Source organism: Anopheles aquasalis, chromosome 3 (assembly GCF_943734665.1).
Source record: "Anopheles aquasalis chromosome 3, idAnoAquaMG_Q_19, whole genome shotgun sequence".
NCBI lineage: Eukaryota > Metazoa > Arthropoda > Insecta > Diptera > Culicidae > Anopheles > Anopheles aquasalis.
Window position 1 is genome coordinate 40278590 of NC_064878.1, and position 25474 is coordinate 40304063.

Consider the following 25474-nt stretch of genomic DNA (forward strand, 5'->3'; position numbering starts at 1 on the left):
TCCAGGGGTAACACAATCTCTGGATTATCAGCGTAACAGCAGCAACAGTAGCACGAGCCTCCGAAGCCCTGACCTGGCGCCTTTTGCGACGATCTTCCTCCTGGGGCAGTCTTCAAGGCCATGGCGCCCAATTCTTAAGGGGGTACCGATGATGAGCCTCAAAACGAATGAAGCCACGGTGCCGGGCTCCGGTCACCTATGAGCTGACACAGACACACGAGAGCGCGTAAAACAATCAGCACGACGATTGCCGGTGGAGCGTTGTGTGTCTGGTGTGTGCGTTCCGCATGTGGCGCAAGTCCCGAAAATGAAAGAAGAAAAAAAAGAATTACGAATTGCGGTGCGATGGGCGGTGGAGGACGGTGACCGATCATGATGGGGCCGAGGAATGGGGAAAGGGGATCGGAGAGAGCGGTATGGTATATTTAATCGCACCGCGAGTCATGCTGCCGCTGCTGTTGAGGCCGCTGTCACACCGTTAATGCCTCAGTGCTGCTTGCTAGTGGTGTTGGTGGTTGAGATAAGCGGAAATTACGTGACAGAGAGCGCCAATAGAGCCGCCGGGAGCGTGAAAGAAAGAGACAGTGAGTCAGAGGAAGGGGAGCGGGGAATGATGACGCGGCCGGAGCCGGAGGCGAAGAACGCACGACGGCGCTACTCTGGCTGCTGGCCACTGTCGCCCTAGTACACTTTCGACGATCGGCGCAGAGCGACGTGACTTTGGCTCAGATTCCGTGCTCTGCGTGTGCCGTTTTCGCTGAAAGCCGTGTGCCGTGCCGTGCAGTGCGGACGCCACAGTTTTCCCAACTTTTCCTCTCGCGGTCGCGCGACTTCTGGAAAGGGTGGAAACCGGGTGGCCTGCACTCCAGCACTCGAAACGAACCGACTTAGAACGAACCGACTGCGTCACCGCCACTGCTGTACGCTGAGCTCGGGACGGCCTCTAGCTCTGTGTGTGCGCGCGCGCGCTAATGAGAGAGAAGGTACGGGGTCCAATCGCAAACCGATTTTGTGATAGAGATGATCGACGCGTGTGTTGACAGCGCACCGTGAGGAGATGAACCGACAAGTTCGATTCATCGATCGATTAGATGGCGACATCAAGCAGAAGGGTTGTTTTGAAGTGTTTTTTGTGTCTGTGTCTTCGTGTTTTTTATGGCCTTACGTCGGATGTGATAAGCGATGCACGGTTGATTGAGAGTTTATTCGTTTTAACGGGACAGAAATGTCAAACCAACGGTGCCAGTGTGGAGTGAAATCACCTGCCAGTGGTGGTTGGTGGTTTGTTGGATTAATTGTCATCAATCTGTTATGCGGCCAGGCCGTGGAGGTGGTGATGCCGGGGAGTGATCGATGTCTCCATCACTTCCTTTACCCCCTTCCACCCGCCCTGGTTCTGTGGTTTACCGTTTTTTCTCGTCATTTTCCCCCAATTTATCTATTTTGCTTTCTAAGCTCTTCTCTAATTCGTTGCTTTTGTTCCCTTCTTTTCTTCGGATTTTCTGGGTGGTTTACGGACGTTTTGCGTCGAATTATTTCGATCCACAACGCCTTTCTTACTCTTTACTGAACCACTTTTAAATTCACAGCAGCAACAGCAGCAACAGTAGAAGCAGAAAATACAGAGCGCACCAGCGGCAGTGTTAGTGCGATTTTGACGTGATCAAACCTCCTGTGGTGCCGGTGCAATAGCAATAGCACACGGCAAAAGGAAAACTCGAAAAGCAACATCGAAAGAAGGAAATATTAACGCGATCGCGAGGCCAACCGGCAAAGCGAAACCAAAGAAAGAGAGCGAGAAACAGATAGTGAGTTGAAAGGAGAAGAAAATAGCAACCAGCCCGAGAGCCAGCCAGTGTGTGCCAGAGTGTGAACAAGTGAACCGAGAAGTGCCAGCAAACACACAGATACCGTTTTCGGAGGCCGGAGCCGCATAAGGCAGCAGAGAAGGAAAGCAAAAGGAAAATCCGTCCGCCCGCCACCCTCTTTAGTGAACGAAACGAGTGTGTGCGCCCGTGTCTCTTGGGTAGTAGGCAACGACAGCAACGACGGTGAAGACGACGACGGCGAAGGCACACGCAAAGTAGGCCAGAGCATCTTCTCTCGGAGTTGCAGCGCACACGGCTCGCGCGAGGAAAGTGATCGGGAAAATCAATCCGATTTTCATTACGCAATTCCGAGACACCACGCGTCGTGTGCCGGTGCCACTAGGGAAAAAGCGAGAAACGTGGAGGGTGTGTTCAGTGTTCGGAGTGCAACGAGGTGCAGCAGTGGTGCAAGGACAATCCAAGTGCAACTGCCATTAGGGGGGAGTGCCCAGTGGGTGGTGGTTTCGTGGTAGATTTTCCGCCGAAGAAGAAGACGACAACGTTTGACGTGCCTCCTGATGCACGGGTGCATCTTGTCCCGGTGATGATGTCGCTTGAAAGATGATGGCCACCGGACGACGGTCTCTTCCCTGACGACGTGGTAGTGCAGTGTGGTTTGTGTGCAGGCGAGGAACGCCACATCGTTTCACTTTCTTCTTCTCATCAATCGAACGGGACCCGTGTGCAGTGCGGCCATTTTTTTTTCGGTGGGGAGTGCCTGTGGTTTGCTATCAGAAGCTAGAGAGAAGAGGAGGTGAAAAAACGACACGCGAAACCGAAGACATCAATCGTGGCAACCGCTTACTGCTGCCGGTGACGCCGTTAGCTCGAGAACCGAGGAGCAGACCGACGACGCGCTGCCTACTGAGTGTGTCGTGTTACCTCGTTAACAATCTTCAAGAATTTCAAGGCGATCGCGTGCGTTCCATTACGCAAAGCAGCAAGCAGAAGAAGAAAAAGAGGAGATCTTTACTCGCCTCTCGTTGAAGAAGGATCCCGAAGACATCAATCGCCATTACAAGGTGAGTATTTGTGGCAGAGCTCAATGTATATTGCATCAAAAGTGAGGGGGGATCATGTTTGAAATAGCTGCACGCACGGATACACGGGTTGCAGTGCCATAGAACCTGCACGAACATTGCTCATTAGGCATTGCACCAGACGGGCGAACAAACTCTGGCCTGGCAACAACCGAAAACTGCATCGCAAAACAGTCCGCCAACTCAGGCGGTTTTTCCCTTTGGAGTTTTTGATATTTTTTAAACATATTGCGCCACACAGACGGGCACAAATGTAGAGCCACCTCATCCAGCACTCTGTTACACTTCAAAACTGATAACCGCTTATCGACAATCATTTAGCTCGTCGTAGCGCGCGCGCACACATGGCACACGAAGGCGAGTGCTCGGTCCCATCGATTCACGCTGTCAGCCCCAGGAACGGGTCGGCATGACGTGGACAACTAGTGCGGTGCGGTCTGGTGTGGAGCATCTTCAATAAAACCATCCATCAATCGACCAATCACCATTACTGGCGCGTGACGAGGGAGTTCCACGGATTCTGATGGTCTCCAGGAGCTCGCTCTCGGGTGTCTACGCAACCCATTAGCACCCGACCATAATGGGTGACGATTGAGGTGTCATCCAGTGGTGCGGTGTGGGTGCGCTCTGCACTTGCTGCTCGGTAATCTTTCAATCTCAATCTCCGCTGCTGCTGCTCCACGTAACGCTGCTACCTTTTAGCCCCAAAGGTGCCAGGCGAGTCCGCATCAGTCCTTTCAGAGCAGTTTCCATGGAACCTCCAAGTTGGACTTTGTTGTCGCCGGAACGTTTTGCCACGTTCCCCTCCGGACTTGTTCTTGCGAAATCGATTTGCTGCGTTAATCAATTTCCATTACGTGCTTTCGCACTGACAGCGTTCGATGCGAGACCTTTGACTGTTGCGTCTCCGTCGTTGTGAGTCATTGTGGTTAATGTGTTTAGATGATTCGCCGCCGTATGATGATGGTGTCGTAAGTCGAGCAAATATGTATCTTTTGTCGCCTGCCGCTCCCCCTTTTCTATGGTCCGCGATGTCGAAAGTCCAAGAATGACGCGCGCGCGCACTGATAATGCTGTCAGTCAGTCAGTCAGTGTTCCGTCAAGTTTATTGCCTTACCATCCGGGGTGCGTCCCCTTCGACGGACGGAGCAGTAGCGGAGTAGCCCGTTTTGGACATGACATCGCACGAGAAAGGCACATCCTCGGGTGGAGGTGCAATTGAGCAACCGTGCGCCCTTCGTTTTAACCACATGTCGCCGGTATCTTGTTTGTGCTATCTTCACTCGAGGCTTCACCTGGATCTGGAAGTCTCTTCGCACACAAAAAAAATCCCCAAACGCGAAGGTCGCGTTCGTTGGTGGCTTTCTGCTTGTGTTTTGTGTGAGACAAACTAAGGTGCTTGCTAGAGATAACACTAAAGCCAGGAGGAGTTAGTCAACTTTATGCCCGCGGGTGTTTTAGAAACAAATGGCGGTCCAGGAAGCGCGCCGGTGGGAATGACCCCAAAAGGAACCAAACGCGCACCTCACCTTATTGCGACAATCGTCACGATCCGCGGCGTGAACTTATGGGCCGAGACCTTCAAATCTGGTCCAACCGTCAAAGGCAAAACCACCGGAGTTCGCATTGAGCTCACAGCAGCCTTCGTGAGGTCTCGGTCTGTCTTTTTTTTTTCCTTCCTTTAATCCAACAAACCTTGACTTTTCTACGCGAGTAGGGCGATCGTCCGTGGATCGTACGTTTATAAGGCGTAATGAGAACCGTGTGCATATGATTCAACACCGGCGCAGCCGATCGGGCGGATCCATAAACAGTAGTGCGCGCAGGTTACGACCCTTTTTCCATGCTGCCCTGCGCGCCCTGCCGGTTTCGATTCGGTCTTGATCGTCTGTCAGCCAAGGTTAGGCGCCCTTGATCGTGTGCGGCGAATGTGGGGGAATAGAATCGTATTCGGAGAAACTCCGTCGCCCGGTGGATGTGTTGCTTATCCGGTGTACAATGTAGCAATCACTGCGCACCGTACGATGAAGCTGGTTGTTGGATGTTCGCAAGGTATTGGTCACGGTTTCATCTCGGCCAGGGAGAAACAGTTAGCGCGGATGAAGCTGTTGCTGATGTCTCTGCATTGAAGCCGAAGCGAGTCCAACTAGCGGACATTGTCAATAAGAGTTTTTGTTCCATCATCACACAGCGCGGTCAGTCAGCAGTGGCTTGAAGTGGCTAAGTGCCGATGGAATCAGCTGTCGTCGAAGTCGCGCAGTTGTGGAAGCTAGCGCTGGTCCGGTCCGGTAGCCGATGTGACTAGGAGGAAAAAACCTTGCCCAGAGCCCTCCACAGGGTCGCAAGGCGAAGTAATTAGCAATCCTTTATGGGCATTCTGGATTTCATTTCCTCTCTCGCTCGCACGCACGCCACATCAGGCCCATTGCAAGCTTTGAGATGAGATGCGGCCCTTTGCAACTTGGCACTAAGGGGCCGCCTGATGGCTGTGTGATGATGGATGGACACATCCTTCGGCGCAGGCGAGACTCGACAAACTCTCGGCCCGGAATGGGCTCGTAGCGACGACGATCACGATCAACGACCTTGATAAAATATGCGTTACATGAGTCCCCCCTGAGCTGGCAACGAGTCAGCTTGACTTTTGGTCATCGGCGAACATCGGCGAGCGTCCGTCGGCTTATCGGTCCGGGCACACAATGGTCAATGGCACCGCCAGCAACCATATGTTGGACCAGACCTCCACCGGGCTTAATGCAATACTGTGTGTGATTTTGTGACGGACGCAGTTACACTGATTCCTGGGAAAGTGTCGTCGTGCTTGCTGATGAAAGTCGGCGATTAATCAGCTGCTGCTGACCGCCAAGACTGCATCCTCCCATCCGCTATGGCGATTGTCGCATAGAAAGTAATGGTCTGTTAGTGGTCTGTAAAGGGCCTTTAGTCATTTCCGGAGTATCCGTTTCTCTCTTTCTGCGTTGGAAAAGTAGAAACTTCGACGCACGTCAGTTGTGTTGCAAATGAAACTGGGAATGGAAATCTTCAACCAACTACTCGTCGAGTGGTTTTAACAATTTACAGCCACAATCATTCTTGATCGCTTGCGCTAACGATAGCTGCTTATTTGAAACAATGACTGGGCTTTTATTTAGAAAAGCAAAACAGTTACCCAAAAAAAGGGGATTTGTTTTTGGTTAGTTATGGAGAAGACAAGTGAGAAGTGATCACCGCCGTGGTAATAGACCTCCAATTGCCATGCTTCGGGCGCAACGCCTTTTTCGGGAGTTAATTGATTTCCTGCTTCTTGCGAACACGTCTATTCGTCACGTTCGTCGGCGATCCGCCACTAAGAACCACCTTTTACGTCATCTAAACACACCGGCTTCCTGTTTACCACTTTTTTACTCGATCGACTGATCGACGACCGAACGATCTTTCCATCTATCCGTCAGAGAATAGCATGGGAGAGCTCGCGTTAGTCTCGGTAGTTTCCATTCCACTTATGCTTAATCCCTCACCGGAGGTGCCATGAGATCATGCGCTGGCGTTGATGATATGGCGCTGGTGTGCAACGATCATCATCATCATAATTTGTATTGCAACCGAGAGACCATAATTATGTATGCAGTAGCGCCACCCCAACACACCACAGATCTGATCAGAACCCAATGCCCGCCATAGAGAGAGAGAGAGGGGCAGAGGCGATGAATGAAATTGAAAACGCAACCCGTAGACCTCTGGGTGCTTGATAGTCCCAGACCGGCCAGAGGTCTGGCCTGATAAGAAGTTAGCGGACGTGGTGGTAACATAATCATTCCATTACGCTTTGCATTCTCTTTCTCGAGTGGGAAGAAGGGGAGCACGAAGACTCGTTTCGAAGGTTCTCCATTACTGGCACGAGGGAAGTGAAGCATGAACTGGACACTGCATCTCGGCCGCTCCTCGTTATCCGCTCCGTGCCCCGTTGTTATGGTTCTTGAGCGCTATGTTTGTTTGTTTTATGCTCAATTGGTGCTCGAGTTCGTGATTGTCGATGTCGGAGTCTTTGTGTGTAGCGCGCGGTGGCGCTTGTTTGCTTGTCCAGGGCAGGGAGCTAATCAAAAGAAAATATTTTGAGAAATCACCAAAGTCTCGGAGGTCATAGCAGTGGCCCTTGGCAAGGAGGATTATCTCAGTTAGTTTGGGACTGCGATAAAGGGAAGGGGAAGTTTCAAATCACTTCTGTGTATCACAAAAGCCCAGCGGACTAACATTGAGTCTCTTGTCGATAGTGAACTAAGTTTGGGCGCCAGACCACACCCCACTGAACACATTCAAGGACTTCTGGTGATGCTGATAGCAGTGAGCGCTAGCGAACCGATAAGCTAACCACACTGACCAGTGTGGTTATCGGTGCGGAAGAGACCTTGGAAGGTTTTTCGGTGGTTTTTTGTTGGTCAACACTCTGCTCAGCATAGTCACACCCCAGGGTTCGCGAACATTCGACGCCGATGTGGGATAGATTTCTTCACAAAACTAAAGAACCAGAGTACCGCCTGAGACGGTCAGGAATGTTACACCTGACTCCCTGTGCCCGGTGCTGAAGTGACCCCGTAATTCATATTCGTGTTGATCTCCAAGTCACCTTCGAGAAATGTGAGATCAGGTGATCAGATTGCTGAGAGAGGGGCCAAGGCCACGTGCTATTCGCGTACCTCACTCCCACCGCCTGGTTAATTAGGGTCATTAGCAATTCCGCCAGGGGGCCGGAAATTGGTTCGCTCGTTGAGTTGAGCTGCAGCTCAGGTTTCTCAGGCGCACAGATTGATGTCATGCAGCAGCAGCAGCAGCAGCAGCAGCAAGTCCCCTTTCCCCTCCCAGGGGTCGTCACATGCTCTTGATTGATTGTGGTAGCGATGTGGGGATGCTCTGGTGCGCAGACAGTGCACGTGATAGACCGGCGTGGTCGGTCTAAAGATAGCAAACAAATCGCGGATCGTATCAAGGGAAGGTTCCTGCCGGCCGATATTGATCTTGGATCCGAGTCTCTTTAAAATCCGCCATAATGCTGACTAACCAGACCCAGAGCTTCCAGCGTTACGTCGGAACAGTCTCCTATTCTCGGAACAGACCTTCCTATCCGCGATAAGATAATGGATAACACGAGCTTTAGCGTGATTTCAAATGTAATTAAATCCTGCGCGCGCGCGCGCGCGGCTCGGCTAATCCCCTTTACCACCAGTTCAATCCTAGCGCATAGCGCGTCATCGGACGGTCACGTTGGACGTCGGGGGTTCATGGTATCGGCCCCAAGCGCGCTTAACCTTGTGCGATAGCACCCCGGTCGGTCGGTCCGGCTCAGCCGTTGCATCACTGCACCCGTTAACAATTTTGTACAACAATCCCGCTGATTAGAGATCCCCACGATCCCCGCCGGTGTTGTCGCTGTCAACAGCAAATTACCAACGACAACAACGACGACGTAGAGACCACCCCTCGTGGTACCGGTTTACGTGGAACATGGCGGGCTCTGGTCTGCGCTCTCCGTGGAGTAGAACCGCGGTTCTACACATGGTCAGCCATAATGGTGCACATTGTTGCTTCGGCCCGGCCCGGTGCGATGTTCAATTATGCTAATTGTTTAATTATGAACCAGCGCAAAATGGTGGCGGCGTTTGCTTAAGATCCAATCGGAAAGGTCGTCAGCACCTGCTGGCTGAGGTGTTTTGTGGCCGTTTTTTTTTCTATTTACCTTTTTTTTGCGCGATCGCTACCATCATGGTCAAACGATCGCGTGATTCATGTTGTGACCATTCACTGGTCAGCGCAACGAGCATTGCTACCTCAGCTGAAAGGTGTTGCAGTTCATGGTGCGCCTCGATCGGAACTGGGAAATTAATTGCATGTTGCATGCTGCATGCTGGTCAGCATAAAATTTATTTCCACATCGTGTGCCCGCGGTGGCTTCTAAATCATGGAACCCACTGGACGGAGTGTAATCTCGAGCAAATATACCGGAATGGCCACCGGAATGGTGTGGTGCCGTTGACTTGCAAGATAAATCCGAGACTCGTGCGGGGGGGGCTTTTCGGGGAGAAAGTTTTGCTCGCCGAGTCGACATGAAAAAGGTAATATTTGGTCATACACACGCGTGTATGTCCAGCCCATGGTCCAGAAGATGGTTTATTGGTTCATTAACGGGGAAAGGATTTGCGGTTGCCGCTGCTCCAGGCTGCGTTTATGCTCTCGATTCCTGATCGGATTGGCATCGTAGGTGGTGCATAAAGTAATTGACTTGTCCAACAGCACGGGCCGGGCAGAAACCATGCACCTTGCCTTAGCCAGGGGAAAGTGAACGGAACTCGTCAGGTTCTGGCCCTCGATGGAGCTCGATCAATGGAGTACTGGCCAGCACAGCACCAGTAATGCTGCTCGATTGGATTTGGTCGTCAGGTGGAGCGGTGGCAGGACCATAAAACGTACCTTCCGGAGCGCCGGAGAAAAGGCGCGTAGGCCTGATTCCCGATTGGCCACGCAAAAGGGCTCGTAAACGGGTCGGGTGGCGACGCGCACACTCCGTGCATACAAACACTCGCGTGAACTCGCGAAGGCCACCAATCCATCCTCGATTACACCGCTAAAGGGAGTGTGGTGAAGGGGGGATTTTTTTTTCTGCAGACAGGAACAGGACCATAAAAGCTGAGCTTCCTCCTCTTCGCTCTTTCCTGCCATCCCGGGGGTCACTCGACGACTTTTAACATTTTATCGCTCTCGACGGACCGACCGGTTGGCGGCCACATTTCCGTGGCCATCAGATCATATCCAGTAGGACGGAATAGGTGGACATTGACGCTGGGAGCTTTCTAAAGCAATAAATCTGCGAAAATGCACGAATACAAATTGAAACATTGCTGACGGCGGCGGTCGCAGCTAATTGAAGGAGTGAAGATGGAAGGAACAACATGCACACAGCGAGTGTTGCAAGTCAAGCGTGCCAACAACGAGTGTCTGCCACTCATGCATGATCTGGATCCGTCTGCAGCTTGTACCACATGTTGCCAGTGGTTTTTCCCACGAACGCAGTCTGGCTAATTGTTTACAGACATCCATAGGATGGTTTAGAACATGCCACGGAGTGGTCTTGGTGACAGTTCCCTTCAAGGATGCCACAGCAGTGAAGATGCATAGCAAACAATTAGTGCATGAGATGCAAATCACGCTTCAAAGAGTCAAAAATACATTCGCGGAGGAGTGTGTTTGCGTAACTGTTTTGCAACTTACGGTGGCGCCTTGACGCATGCTGAACACTTGATCACGTGCGTAGAATCGATCGTGAGATCGCGAGCAACGAGCGTATTTGCTCACGAGCCGAGCCGAGGTACATTGTTTGCGATCTACTCGTCGCATGATCCACCAATCAGTGCCTGATATAAGTCGATTGCTTGCTAAAAAGACCACTGCCGCTGTGGTGACCGTGAAGGTCACTATCGAGTGCGTCAAGTGACGTGGTTCCACGGTGATAATTAACGAAAAGCCATTCCAGCCAGAACGGAACATGATGACCCGCGATGCGTTGCGATGCTGCGTCGCTAGCTGGAATCTCGGAAGTCAATCAGCGGCAACCGGGAGTTCGCTGAATGACGTGCTAGCGAGAGGGAGAATCAAAATATTGGGTGGAAGAACAACAAACGAGACAGAGATACAAGCACGTGAGGTGTTCGTTGATTGATGGGGTTGGCCCATGTCTCAGTTCGAGGGAAAATGAACGCGAATCGCTCCACTACCTAAAGGTAATTACATCTCAGGCGTTCCACGTGTCTGATCACTGTGTGTGTTACCTCGATCTCGTCACCTCAACTGCAACCAAAACGACACCGATCCTCACTCCTGTATTGAACAATACTGCCTTACCGGAGGGAATCCTCTTTTGGGGTCCCAAGGAGACCATTTATGGCCTGCGAGGTGCAATCTGAAATGTCATTCCGTCAAGGTGAACGCTTATCAACTTCCGTGGTTCGGTGCCAGCTTTGGTCACACTGCTGGACCCTGGAACAGACATGGAATGTCCTTTAACCTCGTAGCGCAACGCAAATGAATGATTGGACAGCAGCCCTTCGCTTACCGAGGCACCAAAACCGGATAAAATGTAGCTTCAACTCTTTATTCGCCGTCGCACAGAGGGGGAATTTCAAGCATGATTTTTTGTGTTTTCAAATTTTGCCTTTCCTAATAATTTTAAAATATTCTATAATTCATAATTCATTTTTAGTTGCGAAGTGGAAGGATACAAATAGGTGAAATAGGTGCGTCGCGCCCTTCTTGTCGCAAAAAGGGAGTTGCAATCAAGGTAACAGCCTGTTTTCGGTATTCACGAACATCTACGAGATTAGTAGAATATTTTGCAGTGCTCTTTATGGTTTTAGGTTTAAAATTAATCCTAGCATTTTATCAAAAATGATAAAATTCATCAAATCAACTTCAGTTTTCTCAAAAGCCCGACAATGCCCGCGCAACAATTCATATAGCATTTGAAAGAGTAAGGTCTCTAGAATATAAAACCAGTAGAAATCATTCCTTCTCGTTCCCCTTTATCGATTTTTCGATGCTTTTGTGAAATATGGTTTTTTTCTGAATTTTTCGTCTAATTGCTGTAGTTGCTTTTATTCTCCAGCAGTTTTATGGCGATATTTTTGCCCGATACTAAAAGAAATTCTCCAAGAAGGTTTTGGACAACATACTTTTTGCTGCTCTACATCGAATATCAATCATATTTTTAGCATTGTGGGGTTTTGGTCAGGATTTGCCTCAAATAACTCTCTGTGCGTCGGTCAGCCATCTACTGATCGGACCTAGATCGATCGAGCCGATCATCTACGAGCACCATCGAGCCATTAGGCCACCGTTTAGCATCATTACGATCGCGTTATGCACCCCCCACAGCACGCGCTGATCATCGCACGTACGAACCAGTTGCAGCAGCGTCCCGGATTTCATGGTTTTGCGGCCGGGCAGCACCCTAACACTAGATTTCGCCCCACCCACCGGGTGTCCACTCGCCCGGTTTTAATGAAATTGTTGTTACAAACGGTGCAAAGGGTCACGGTCGCTGCATTGCGGTGTGCGCCCGTGCGCCTGGCACACGTGAGATGAGGCGACACAGAATGCTAGCTGATGATCGCGATCGCGATGATGTTTGTCTGGCGACGCACCGACGCTCCGACGCTCCGGGATGGCCGCACTGGTGCTGCTGCTGCTACTGATTGTTGTTTTGATTGGCGCAAATAGTGGATGATCGTTATGTATGGTAATAATCGTAAGCGGTGGCGGCGGCGACGGCGAGAACCACCACCAGCGAGCATAAGTAGCGCGTGACGACTGGTTTCCCGAAAGACCAGAACGGCGGCCCATCTTGATAGGAGAGCTTCGACTTTGCCTTCGCCTTCTCTCGACTTAACTGCGCGCGTAGGACGTCGCAGCGGAAAGCAATCAACCGTGTGGCGCATTTAGAGCAAAATGGATCAGCTCCGTCCGGTACACTTTGTGGAACTGGCCCCTGAACTGAAGCATAAATGTGCGTGGTCGGTTTTTGGCTTGGTAAGACGCTGAAGATTTGACGCTTTCGCGATCCACGATCACTTGACCAGGGACATTCCTGTTCGATGACCATTCGACGGCCAATGACGCCGCTGGTTGAGTCACACTCCTCCACTTGCAGTCGCCTTTGCTCATCGCCAAATGCAATTTCGGTCTCACTGTCGTCTGTCCATCATCGATCGAGCTGTCACCGCCAGCGACGGCGACAGCGGCGCCATTGTCACGTGGTTCTGTCCTTGAAAATCCCTCCACCGACCGCACGGGTTGCAGGGACTCCGCTGGTGTCACGTTTCGCACCACTTCACAGGATCCCCGGTACCGGTTCCTGTTCCTCCTTCAGCTTCCGTGTCGCTTTTCGGATTTTCTTTGATTTTTCTTTCACTTTCACCAACACCACCACGACAGTCAAGCGGCGCATACCGTGACGGCAGTGACCTTTCCGGGGCCAGGCTGCCGGTGCTGCTCTATTCTTAGCCAAACACCGTGGTGGGTTGCACCGTTGGCACCAGAACGTGGCATCGATTGGTTTGCGCGGTGCATTCGAGGTGTCTCTTGCGGTGGCGGCGTTGTGGCGAGTGGACTTGGGACACCGCGGCCGCTCTTATCTAACGGCAGCAGGCGCCAACGGCCGCGCCGCGCACACACGAGAGAGGAAGGGAGAGAGAGAGAGAGAGGACTGAAACAGCCCAAAAATCGAACCACGGACCCGACCGCATTCGTTCGCGACCGTGATAAAAATAAATTGTCAGTCAATGAATTGCGCAAACCACGTGAGGGGGGTAGAGGGTGTCGGTGGACGGCCCTCCTTTCCCTAACCTTCATGTGTCTTGTTGGCGCACGCTCTGGTTCTGTCACGGTTCTAATACTTTCTCTCTGTGTGCTGTGCGGCCAATGTTGGCATTGAAAATGAAAGCTGCAGCACAACATTTGAGAGGAACCAGCGACGCTAGAAGAGGTGGTAGAGGAGGGCTGAGAGGTACAGCGAACCATCAAACAAGTGGAACACCGCATCGTCTGCAACGGATCACGACGGATTGAGCGCGGTGGCCTTGTCTCGCCGGGCGAATTCGGAGAAAAACAGTTCTATTGGGGGCACTTCTGGAGTCCAGTACCTACTTCCCGGGGGGAGGGCCATTAACGGTGATCGATAAATCATCTTCAGATCGCGGGGTTTTGAAGTGCGTGTTGTGCAATCACTTGAGATAAACACATCATTTCACTTCCAGATCGTGACCTTGGGAGGTTGAAGTCTGTTTGAAGAGAAAACACCCGAAATGGTCATTAATTGAACCGGAAAAGGGCTGCTCTTCTGGACTCTTTCGCTTTGGGATCGTAAAACTGAAGAAACTACGAACGTAGCGACCCCTTCGGTGCGTGCTCCGTGCTTATCATGTGACAACAAACGATTCCTAATCATCGATAAGCGCCGGGACTGCGGTTTCGAGGAACGCAGGCATGCATGTTGTGTTTCACCCTGGGGACCGGAAGCCTTTCAGTCTCTTATCACTCGAAGGGCCCTCAGCACCAACTACGACACCCGGTTGTCATCGCCCGGGCTCGATGTGATCGATAGTCGCCACCAACAACAACAACAACAAATACTAATGGTGAACCTTTTTTCTTGTGTCTTTTTAGTTGGCATTCAACCGGAAGTCACAGTAAACGCCACGAACCGAACGGAAAGATGTCTGCGAATCGATTGTGGAACTGGTGCTGGTTACTGGTGGTTCTACTCGCACTAACGACCAGTTCGGAGGCCACCAGCTGCCCCCCAGGATGCCACTGTACTGCCGTTAATGCAACGATCCGGTGTACGAGTGTGACTGGATTGCGATCACTCGACAAAACGCAACCAATCGGTCGGCTCGAGTTGTCCGGTCTTAATCTTACGAAAGTACCGGCCCTCCTGGAGAACGTACGCAACATCACGGAACTGGATCTGTCTAGCAATCAGCTGGCCGAAGTGAATCATCTGAGCCGGAGGATCCGAACGCTGAACCTCAGTCACAACCGCCTCACTTCCGCTAAGCTCGCTCGCCTTCCACTGTTCGTGGAATCACTCAATCTAACGCACAACTCGATCACCTACCTGCCGCTATCGATGATGAAACTGAAACGATTACGCTACATCGAGCTGGCCAGCAATCCGATCAACTGTACCTGCGAAACGCTTCACGTCCGCAACTGGCTAACATCGCGACACGTTTGGTCGGACGAACACATCAAGTGTAGCGCACCGCAAGAGTTCAAGGGTCGACCATGGCTTCAGGTGCGCCAATCCGACGTTTGCCACCCATCGGTGGTGGAGGAACGCAACCGTGGCGCCAATCACCAGAACGAAGACGAATACGGTGACGAAAACGATCTAATGCTGGGTGATCAAGCGGTGGTACCGATGGCCGATGAAGCAGAGGAGGATGATCTGGGCCGTGAGTTCTTACCCGTAGGTGGTGAGCGAGTGAAACGACGGATCGATCATCCGGCGGTAGATACGACGGATGTGGCGATCGATGACGAAGCTTCCGGTGATGGTGGACCGCCGCCCGGTGAGGATGTGCCCGCGATCAGCCAGGAGGCACGCGCCAATCTGATCGATGAACCGAAAGTCGAAGGCAGTGGAATGGACGAGGCAGAGGATGGCCATTCGGGGACGACGACACCGGTGACGCGACTGTTTGCCGAGACGGAAGATCCTTCGCCGGATGGTGATGTTGATGATGATGGAAGCGGTGATGACGTGTTGCCGATCGACATTCCGCACCACATTTCGGGGTTGGGTATTTTCCAGGACACGACACCGGAACCGGAAGTACCGAGCACCATGGGAGAGGCAGAGAAACCACGAAGGATCAGTCATGATGGGGATGTGAAACCGGACGACGGTGGTAAGGGCGACGATGAGAAACCTCTACTCCCGCCATCGACGGTAGCGGAACAGAATCTATCGGATGCACCGAAAGAGGACAACACTAACACGTACATCTTGCTGGCCGTACTGGGCATCATTGTGGTTTCGTTGATCATTACCGTGATCTGCAAGCGCAAACCGGACTCCCAGCGTAACCGACGTGGCAAGTACGACGTCGAGGGTGCGAACCAGGGCCGTGAGATGAAGGAAATCAACAAGAACCTACTGGAGAAGGTACCACCGGGTGAGCGGAACGGTCGGAATGGTGCACCGGAAGCGACACCACTAATGGGCTCGTCCCCAACGGACTACGACAAGGTGTTTGGTGGTCAGGATGGACAAAAGAAGGGCTTCACTCCGGTCAAGCCACAGCGTGCTTCACTCGAGCGGCCACTGGAATCGTTTAAACCGGAGCAGCAGCAGCAGCAACGGAATGGTGGCCGAAGTCAGGAACCACCGGTAGACCGGGAGAACAATAACAGTACGGCGCTGCCCAATGGGAACGGTGCGGTACCAAATGGAACAGCCCCAGTGGTGGCCCCGGGAGTCCATCAGCCCCATCCCCACCATCAAGTGCCATCGGCGGACACTCCGGATGACGGGGGACGTCTGCTAGCGGAACCGATCTCCGGTCCGGAGTCACCGCGCTCGAAGCGTTACAGTCCGATCTATGTGCCTACCTCGCCAAAGTCCGATCGTTACTCGCCGGTGTACTCACCGGAGACGGGTCGCGTCAAGATTAAGCTCACGGAGACGCCCAAACCAAAGACTCCGATCCTGGTGACCCGGAGTCGCTCCCGGGCCGGTGACATCATTATGACGACCAACGATGACCAAAAGTTCTAGGAGAGTGCTGTCCTGTCATCAGTCCGTAGTCCTATCGTAATGGCCATCCCCCCTGCCCCACCACGGCTCTCCCTGCTCGGTTGCATGGCTTATGAAGCACAAAGAAGGACCTCGCTCCCCGGGGGGGGGGGAGATTTGCAGCGCGAGTAACTGGAAGCGGATTGCGTCACTGGAGCGAATCGCGGATGAGGTCTTCCGTTTGGCCGCAATTATTGTGCCTAGTATCAGAACAGATGGGATTTGTTATCATGATGCTGCTCCTGTGTGCTTTGGAAGAAGAATCCACAACGAAGAATTAAACAAACGTATCGAGCCTCGTGAAGGATCCCTAATAAATTCCGTTTGTCCGTGCTCTTCCCTCCCGCAACTTCGTGGCGATGAAATTGTAAATAGTCTTGTCAGGCAGGGAGCCAGCAGGCCGGTCGGGATCGAGGCACCAACGAGGCAATAAACGAAAAATTCGAAAACACAGAAAATTCACAGAAAAAAACAGTCACGATCGAAGAAGGAAGGTAGCAGTGAGTGAGGGGAGGATTTTGGATTGAGAAAAGGTCGTTTAGGAACAGCAGCAGTAAAGGAAAGGAGCGCGTAGCACCGGAATAGTCCTATCTTCACCATATCACCAGTCGTTCATCATAGAAGTTAGCAGCGTGTAGAGAACGGTAGATAAACAATGTATTGTAATGTTGTGTGCTGGTTCGGTTCGGTTGCGTGGTGCTTCGTCAGAAGCAATAGGCGTGCCCTCCGTCTATAGATAGAACTATTCAAAAACCCAAATTAATTGAAGTAAAAGTCGAGTCGCTAGGGGTAGCATTAATTGTCGCGGTGCTATGCTTTTGGGTTGAAGGTGGCATCATCATCATCATCATCACGCTGGGATAGAAGATTTGCGTTGATTGTCCTGGTAGATTGGAGGAAGAGGATGAGTGACCGCGATGGGTGCGATTTTCGTATACTTATTACCAACATATTTCTGTTTTTACTGTTTACTCCGACGATCGACGATCAGATCCCTCAGTCAGTGCGTGTCTTTACGAGGGCGGAAAAAGGGAGCGCGTGAGCGAGTGTACCACACCGGTAGGTAAAGTGTATTTAAATTTTATGTATAATTTAGAGCATAAGTCGTAAGTAGAAGCAACAACAACAGGAGCGAGAGTTCGCAAGAGTGGAAAAAATGCGGTGAAAACAAATCGGAAATTGAAAGGAAATCGATCGAACAAAAGCAGACCAACGTGACTATTGTTTTATTCTTTCTCTCGAGCGAGCAATAAATGAATTAAAACAAAACTGGCGGAGTGGTTAGAGTGCTGTTTTTGGGGCTTCGTGTGGGGCCGGTTTCACAGGGAAACGGTCGATTCAAATTTAATTGCAGTGAACTCTTGAACCCGTGCAGTATAAACAGAAGCAGCGCCGTCTATAGACCTGTAGGTGAAATATAATTTTGAATTTTGAATATAAACAAGAATTTTTGAAACCGCCGTTGAAGGGGCCGTGGGGAGGGGGGGTTTCTCTTTTTATCCCGAAAGCTGTCGCATCTATAGAAAGTTTCCGTCCGGAAAACCATAATGATAGCATGCAGAACTGTCTGGAGTGGAAAATTGCCTAAAAGTTACGTTGCTCGAGGTGCTGGGACGAGATCGGCGTTCGTCAGGCGCTAGATTCCTAGTAGAGCGTTCGTATCAGCGTTTCAAGAAAGCATCGGACAGATTTGTCGCTTGGAACAGCTTTTCAACCGTATCGTCGTGCTAAATATCGATCATAAAATTATTTGCGCAAAGCGTAATTAACCAAGTCGCTTAAAGTTTAGTGCCACACCAATCGACATCACAAAGCATGCTAATGAGTTGATATCTTGTCAACGAAGAGACTCACAAGGATTTCTTATCATTTTACCATTTCTTCAATAATGTACATTTCTTCCGCATTAATGCGTCGTTGGTACGTATTTGAGAGTTCCAAAATAAAGTTGTAATCGTAACCATGCACCTTTACAACCACATTCACAAAGCACAACAAAGGACACGGTGCTAAAAGGAGAGATTATTCTCCTGGATTGCAGGAAACGGATTCTCTAGATAGTGGACAGACGTGTTAAAGAGAAATTATGTTGCAATCACGAGTATAAGAAGATGAACAACAGTGCGTGATCGTGGATGAGAAGACCAATTGTATACTGTATTGTATTGTATTGTAATTATATTGTAGGTTGATTATTTAGTGGTAAATGCTTCGTGCATATTAAAAAAAAAACTTTTTTAATATTTCCTCCGTTCAAATAAAAATGATTCGAAATGTTTACAACAATAATTTGCAATTTTTTGATTTTGCAATCGTAAAAGCCTTTGGGTTAATGATTTAGAAAGGATCTGTAACTGTCGAGGGCAATCAACTGATTCCATCATCCTCGATGTCCTGCTCGCTGGAATCATAGGGTTAACTGGATCAAAGCTCGGAGTCAGAAACACTCGTCCGTTGAACTGACTATCTGACCATAAACGTAACATTAAAAGCCCACCAAATTTTGTTTGCAATCGGAACATCTTTGCTAGTTAATGAATGATGGATCATATAGTTTTCTACGGATGCGTAACACATAACCAATCGCGCACTCAACGCCCAACAGTTGTAGCTAATGATTCACTTCTCTTTAATTGGCAGTTATAAGATATAAATATCGCTATGCAAAGGGAATTGACGCACAACGCTGATAGTTGGAAAGATATTCAATCACCCAAGCGAGTAGAGCGGAAACTGTGTGGAATGGTACAACTTCAAAATCGTAGTATCTTAAAAACACTTGTTTGACGCGATCCAGGAAATGGGTCGAGGTTTTTTTGCAGTGTTGTGGTGCAGTTTGCAATTAACCATTGGCTTGAGGAGTGGTCAACATAGTTGTTTCGTAAAGTGTTTCAGTTTCGATAGATTGTGCTCTAGATGTGCTCTTCAGAGACTAACTATTTAACTTGATTGCTTTCAAAATGATGAGAACATTAGCATCAAGAATTATTTTGTTGCAATGGTTTTTGGTAATGCTGTTTTGTTACGTGAAAGCTACAACCGTAAACCTATGCCCAGAGCAGGAATCGGTGGACATCACCAACGGTACGATGGATGAAGCTGGACGCGTTGAATACAATGGAGTGGTGTACAACTCTTCGCAGTATTTTCAAGACGGAAACGTACGCAGAGGATGCGTATGTCTTATACTTCAATGTATCTACGTATGCGAGGCAGAAGAAAGGGGCGAGCGATGAGTCCAGACAACTCTTTGCGAATGTATCCGATGCTGATGGTGAAAATTATAGTAGAATAGACCTGGCTGCAGACCATCGATACTACTTGATTACGGAAAAAAGAAACTGTAGCGAAGAATGGATGACGCTGAAATATTATGAAGTAAACATAACATCGGTAGGTTCACTGGTGTATAGAGTTGAAATTATGCTTAGCATCTTCTTTAGCTAAGGAATCTTCTTTTCCAGAAAGGAGAGCTTCAAGTGCATACATACTTTGGCGAAATCAGAAATAATTATCACCAATTTTGTATGGTACCGAATGAATATACGGACGAATTCGACGCGTGTCACTTTATGCCCAAACCGAGTGATTTGCCGCTTATTATATATTCCTTGGGTAAGTTCAACACGGACACGTTATGCTTCATAATCACGATTCATTATGAAAGAATTAAAATCGAGCTCTATCTTAATTGAAAGAATTTCAAACTGTGTTATCTATGTTTGGGAAGGCAAAGGTTCGAATTACCTGCGATATTTTCTTTATTTCAAAGGTTTCTTCGTGTCGTTACCCTTTCTTGTGGCCACGTTTGTGGTGTACGCTATTCTACCGAAACTACATAACGTGCCTGGCATGTCATTGATGTGCTACGTGGCATCACTCGCAGTTTCCTATCTACTGCTTGCCTTGGCGCGAATGGATGTGTACGATTACCAATCCGTTATGTGTCTGACCACTGCTTATACAGTGTATATACGGCTCCGTCCGTAAGATACCAACTAAAAAAAAAAAAAAAAACTGCTTATACAGTGTACTTCACATTGATGGCCAGTTTCTTTTGGCTCAACATCATGTCCTTTGACATCAATTGGACGTTCGCTGGAAGTCGTGGATGGATGACTGAGCGACAAAAATTCTCCTACTACTCTCTGTATGCATGGGGTACACCCCTCCTACTCCTATCGTTAATTGTTCTCTTCGATCACACGGAACTCCTCAGCTACGATTGGCGACCGAATGTTGGTGAGGAAGGGTGTTTTCTCAAGGGTAAATATCGCTGTACTGCTACGAAATGTTCAAGCAATACAGTTTGCATCGTTTACAGAAGAAAAGCTGACTCAATTTCTATATGTGTACTTGCCGCTGTTACTTCTTATCAGTGCAAACATATTCTTCTTCGCTAGTACCGCCATGCGTATTTACAAAACTGAGCAGGCAAGTGAAGCTATGATGCAAGGCAATTCGAGGTGCCAAATAAAGGGTCAACATAATCGCAAAAGGTTTGTCTCAGTGAAAGTAGCTGAATTTAAAGGATAATAACATTGCTTTTCTATCAACGTTATCGTTAGATTTGGCCTCTATTTGCGCTTGTTCACCATCATGGGAGTAAACTGCTCGGTAGAATTTATTGCCTGGCTGATGAGTGATTCAGAAGAACACTTTCCTGGTTGGATCGTATACTTTATGGATGCTTTCAACTATTTTTGGAGCATACTTTTCTTTTCCCTATTCATCTGGAAACCAAGAGTAAAGAAACTGTTACTTCTGCGGTATGTATGAGCGATAGTGAAAGTTTTATCAATAAATGTCTCACATTGATAACCTTTTCCTTGTTCACCGATTTAGATTTGGCTGGTCAATAACCGAGAACATTCTATAAAACAAATCAACTTCCGGAACACCAATCAATTTCATAGCGATGATAAACTTGAATGCTAAAGGATGTGTATTATCGTGAATTAATTAGAATCTTCATCCATGGTATCACAGATTAATCGATTAATTATTATCACAGAGAGATTAATTAGAATCTTCATCCATGGTATCACAATTATGTAATGCGAGTCTGCGAAAAGGTATTTTTTCCGCTGCCCATCATAGCTGCGTGATGGGTCATCAGAAAAATACAAATCAATATTCCTTTCATAAATGATAAGTTTTATCCAAGTGGTTTTTGTCGTATTTTCAATTTTTCGATTTTTATCAAATTTTTGAAGTTGGAAAAGTGATGCGTTTTGCGATTTAACAAATAAAAACTAATTTTACAAAACTGGTAAAAAAAAGTATCAACAATTTTTATGAAATCTCGACGGGGTTACCTGGCAAAGAGTGTATAAATTATGTGTTAAAAATTTCAAATCATTCGGTCCCGTAGTTTTTACGGTACGATGGGCACCGGCTTTGAAAACGTTGGTTTTTCTGGAAATGCTTCTCAAAGTAGCGAGCTGCATTGAGCCTTGTATGAAGCGCGGATTTTCAAAAATCTATAATTTCACTCTCTAGTGTGTAGTAAGTACGTAATTGTTAGTAGTGTGTGCGTGATGAATTAAGAGAACGAGAATAAAGAGTCAATGGTCATAGAGAAATCAGAGTGTATGCAACGTTACTAAAAGACACTCGAATTGCCTCTTTGTAGGAAAGAGCGCTTCTTTAGTTTAAGCGCTGTCGCGTGAAAACGGGAGAAATGTGTGGGGAATTGTATTTATGATATCATATTCTGACTCAGCTCGAGTTTACCAAAGATATACAAACACAAATAATGCGTAAAATGTGCCCCTGTTTGAAGATTTTCTACGTTCGTCTCTGGATTTTTGAAAACGATCGAATGTCCTGGATGATTTTTGTTAAAGGTCCCTTAAACACCATCCCATTCCGTCCATTTTAAAGGACCCTTACGTTGAGGAATTGCAAATAAACTCGTTCTACGAACAAATTACGACTCTGGTGCTTCTGAAATGATACGCTTCAGACTTAAGTAGACCCAATGTGAAAGAAAAGTGGCAAGAGCCAGCTGATCGTCCTCTGGACGATCCTTAACGAAGCATAACAGCAGATAGCAATGTACAATCCGAACGAAAGAGTAACAGTAAAACTCCTTACGGCCCTCGTCGGTTTACGATAATAATTAATTACTTTTATTAATCCTTGTACTAACGAATGCACCGGTGACTGTCATCATCGACCTGGAAACCTACATGGAACTAACTAGATAGAGCGCATAGGGTAATGATGGCGATACAGGGGGTGGGGGAGGGAAGCCTCATCGTGTCTGGTGCTCCCTCGCCGGTATGATCTCAATGCTGACCCCACTGGTGGCGTCACTGGAGTCACTCGAGTTGGGCGGAAAATCATCGATCGCTATGCTCACCGGTGGCCGCGATCGACCGGATGTCGATGGTTGCGGTTCTGTCGACGGCAGTCCATCCTCCTCCTCCACCACCAACCGTCGCCCTTCGGCCAATGGAATCACAGCATAATCATCCAGCTCATCCTCAAGCCGCATCATCTGATCCGGTGGCTGGAAGTAATCCTCCACCAACTGGATGGCTGACGGCGGCCGCGAGCTACTCGGTAGCGGTGGAGGCGGTTCGGTCGGAATTGGGGGCAATTTTTCCGTCTGATCCTTCCCTCCTCCCGGTCGCCGGAAGCTGGACATCAAAGGATTGCGCCGTTTAGCGTACGGACTCGTCTGTCGATCGGCAAAATCCGTGATCTCATCGATGCTCCCGTTGCGATTGATGTGCTGCAAAGGTTTCACCTTCCGCTTCGCATACGGACTATGGCTAACACCGGTGAAGCTTTCGATCGGTTCGGTTTCACTCCTCCGGGAGCTCGAGTTGGTGCGGGATACTGGTCCGGATGAGGGAGTACCACGACCGGTCGTTGTGGAAGAGCCTCCCATCGAACCATGATCGAGGCTTAGCAAATCGATCGAAACGTAGTGTAGCTCTTCCGTTGTCTTTGGTTGCCTTCCGGAACTCGTCGACGGTCTCGGTGATTCCTCAGCAGCAGCAGCAGCAGCAGGGACGGCAGGAGCAGCCGTAGTTTGAGCCACTGTAACGACACGCGTTGACGTTGGGCGTTCGTAGATCGAAACCACGGGACTTGCGGTCGATCTCGGTGTGGTGTCCTCGAACCGCCTTGACAGAACGTCCTCACTGCGTGTCCTCTGCCGTTGGCGCAACTGAAGACGCTCCTGAACGTCCTCTTCGTCTTCATCATCCTTCAGATCGGCTCCTGAAGCACGTCGATTACGTCGCCGTTTCCTGCGCTTTCCACGAAGCATCAGTTCGTCGAGTGAGGCAAACGAAGCGGCATCTAATTTGGGCAACAGGATCGCATCCTCGTAGCACGGTGGCCTCGATTCCCGTGCATCCGGTGCATTCTGTGGTGCATCGTTCATCAGGCGCACTCGGTTCTCACGGGCACTAAGGAAAGAGAACGAGAGATGTGATTAATTCATGACCAAAAAAAACAAAATGTCTATCAATCTTACATTTCACGCAACTCCTGCAGGTTCTCGGCACGTTCCCGTTCGGCCGCAAGCTTCTGCCGGGCGGAGACAAACTTCTTGATCGACGAAATGAGACAGAAGAGTCCGAAGAAGGACAGAATGCCAACCATGAGCCAGGTCCAGATCCGTTCCGCATTGCCCATCGTCTCGTACGGATACCAGACGGACCGGCAGGACGCTTCCCAGCTCGAACCGAAAAAGTCCTCCGGTGTGTTGCACAACAGGTTCTTCCGATCGCCAATCTATCCGAAAGAGAAAAAAATAAAAAGCTATTAAACAAAAACAAAATAATTCAAGAGCAACACAACTTACACGCCCTGGTGGATCGGTGAGGAACTGGAAGAATTGAAAAAAGTCATCACTTCGGCAATCGCACCGCCACGGATTGTCACCCAGTCGGAGCTCACGCAGATACGGATTATCCCGGAAAAAGTCAACCCGGAACGGTGTCGTAAACCGATTACCGGCCAGATTGAGTCGAGCCAGCTCGGGAAAACCAGTGAACGTACCATTCCGGATCGTCGACAGTCGGCACATACTGAGATCGAGTGTTTGCAGCGAATCCGACGAGAGTGCATCGGGAATGTCGGACAGAAGATTGTGGGACAGATCGAGCTCACCGAGTCGGCCCATCGATGCGAGTGCATCCGAATCAATGTTCATGATCTCGCACCAGCTCATATTGAGGAAAGCGAGCGATTCGGCCGTGATGCGACTCAATCGACCGATAAAATTCCGACTCAAATTAACGTCCGTCAGTAGATCGTTCGTCTTGAACAGCTTGCCATCGACACGCGAGATCATGTTGAAGGACAGATCGAGCGTCTTCAGATGGTGCAACGGCCGAAACGCTTCCGGGTGGATGTTGTGGATCGAATTAAACGATAGATCAAGATGCTCCAGCAGCGGTGTACCGGTGAATGAGTCGCGGCCAAGCTGTTGAATCATGTTTTCACGTACAATGGCCGCCTGGAGCTGTGGGAAGCCTTGCAGATCGAGCGAGTTCATGTTGCAGTGTGACAGATTGATCTTCCGTAGACTCCCCGATTGGACGTTGGATTGCTCCTCTGAAGAACCGAGCGAGAGGCGATAGTTGTGAGCCAGATTGACCTCCTTCAACGCTTCCAGCCCCGTGAAGACGGTTGGCTGAAGGGCGGCCAGTTTGCAGTTGTTCAGTTCAAGTTTCTTCAAACTCCGAGACACCATACTGGAGACGGAGACGATCGGATTGTCGGTCAGTATCAGGTACTCCAGGTTGGTCAGTCCACCGATCACTTCGGGCCCGGAAACCTTCGCTATCCGGCAGCTGCTGAGGTCAAGGTAGCGCAGTGAGGTGCTCGCCAGCACCAGGCTACCGTCATTGCTGGAGAAGCTCGTGAACTGATTGTTCGATAGACGGAGTTCCTTCAGGTTGGTGGCCTGCAGTAGCAGCCGGTTCGGGTGTAGATCGGCCCAATTGGAGATGTAGTTCTGGGAGAGAATCAAAATCGAAAGGGAAGTCATGCCGGCCAGTGCATCCTCGGGGAGTTGGCTAATGTTGTTCGTTGACATGTCCAAATAGTTGAGCCGCGGGAACTGGGCCAGTTCGCGCGGGATCTCGGTGAACTGGTTGTCGGAGAGGTCCAGTATTTGGATCTGGAAAGGAACGAGAAATAAGTATATCATCAATTGCAACGTCGAGAAACGCAGTTCTTAGAGAAGTTGCTTA

At 49.5% G+C, this 25474-nt stretch overlaps 2 protein-coding genes and 1 pseudogene across 6 annotated transcripts in view; 2 read left to right on the plus strand and 1 right to left on the minus strand.

The window, feature by feature from the left end:
- Nucleotides 1-17521, plus strand: part of LOC126576155 (protein windpipe) — a 37260-nt gene extending 19739 nt beyond the window's left edge. For 2 of the 5 annotated variants that reach the window (XM_050237307.1, XM_050237311.1), the window contains exons 2-3: nt 1590-2890; nt 14117-17521. In XM_050237307.1, coding sequence (XP_050093264.1) covers nt 14166-16235 — 2070 coding nt within the window. In that variant the 5' untranslated portion in view covers nt 1590-2890; nt 14117-14165 and the 3' untranslated portion in view covers nt 16236-17521. Of the gene's footprint in view, nt 1-689; nt 984-1589; nt 2891-14116 lie in introns of those variants that run through there. The other 3 variants (XM_050237308.1, XM_050237312.1, XM_050237309.1) reach the window with 3 other exon arrangements.
- A 1692-nt stretch (nt 17522-19213) lies between these two features.
- Nucleotides 19214-21132, plus strand: LOC126576653 (G-protein coupled receptor Mth2-like; annotated as a pseudogene).
- Nucleotides 21133-22360: 1228 nt separating this feature from the next.
- LOC126576154 (toll-like receptor 6) overlaps nt 22361-25474 on the minus strand; it is a 4201-nt gene continuing 1087 nt past the window's right edge. Inside the window, exons 3-5 of the mRNA XM_050237306.1 lie at nt 24079-25401; nt 23749-24008; nt 22361-23680 (exon numbers count right to left, since the gene is read on the minus strand). Coding sequence (XP_050093263.1) covers nt 22513-23680; nt 23749-24008; nt 24079-25401 — 2751 coding nt within the window. The 3' untranslated portion in view covers nt 22361-22512. The remainder of the gene's footprint in view (nt 23681-23748; nt 24009-24078; nt 25402-25474) is intronic.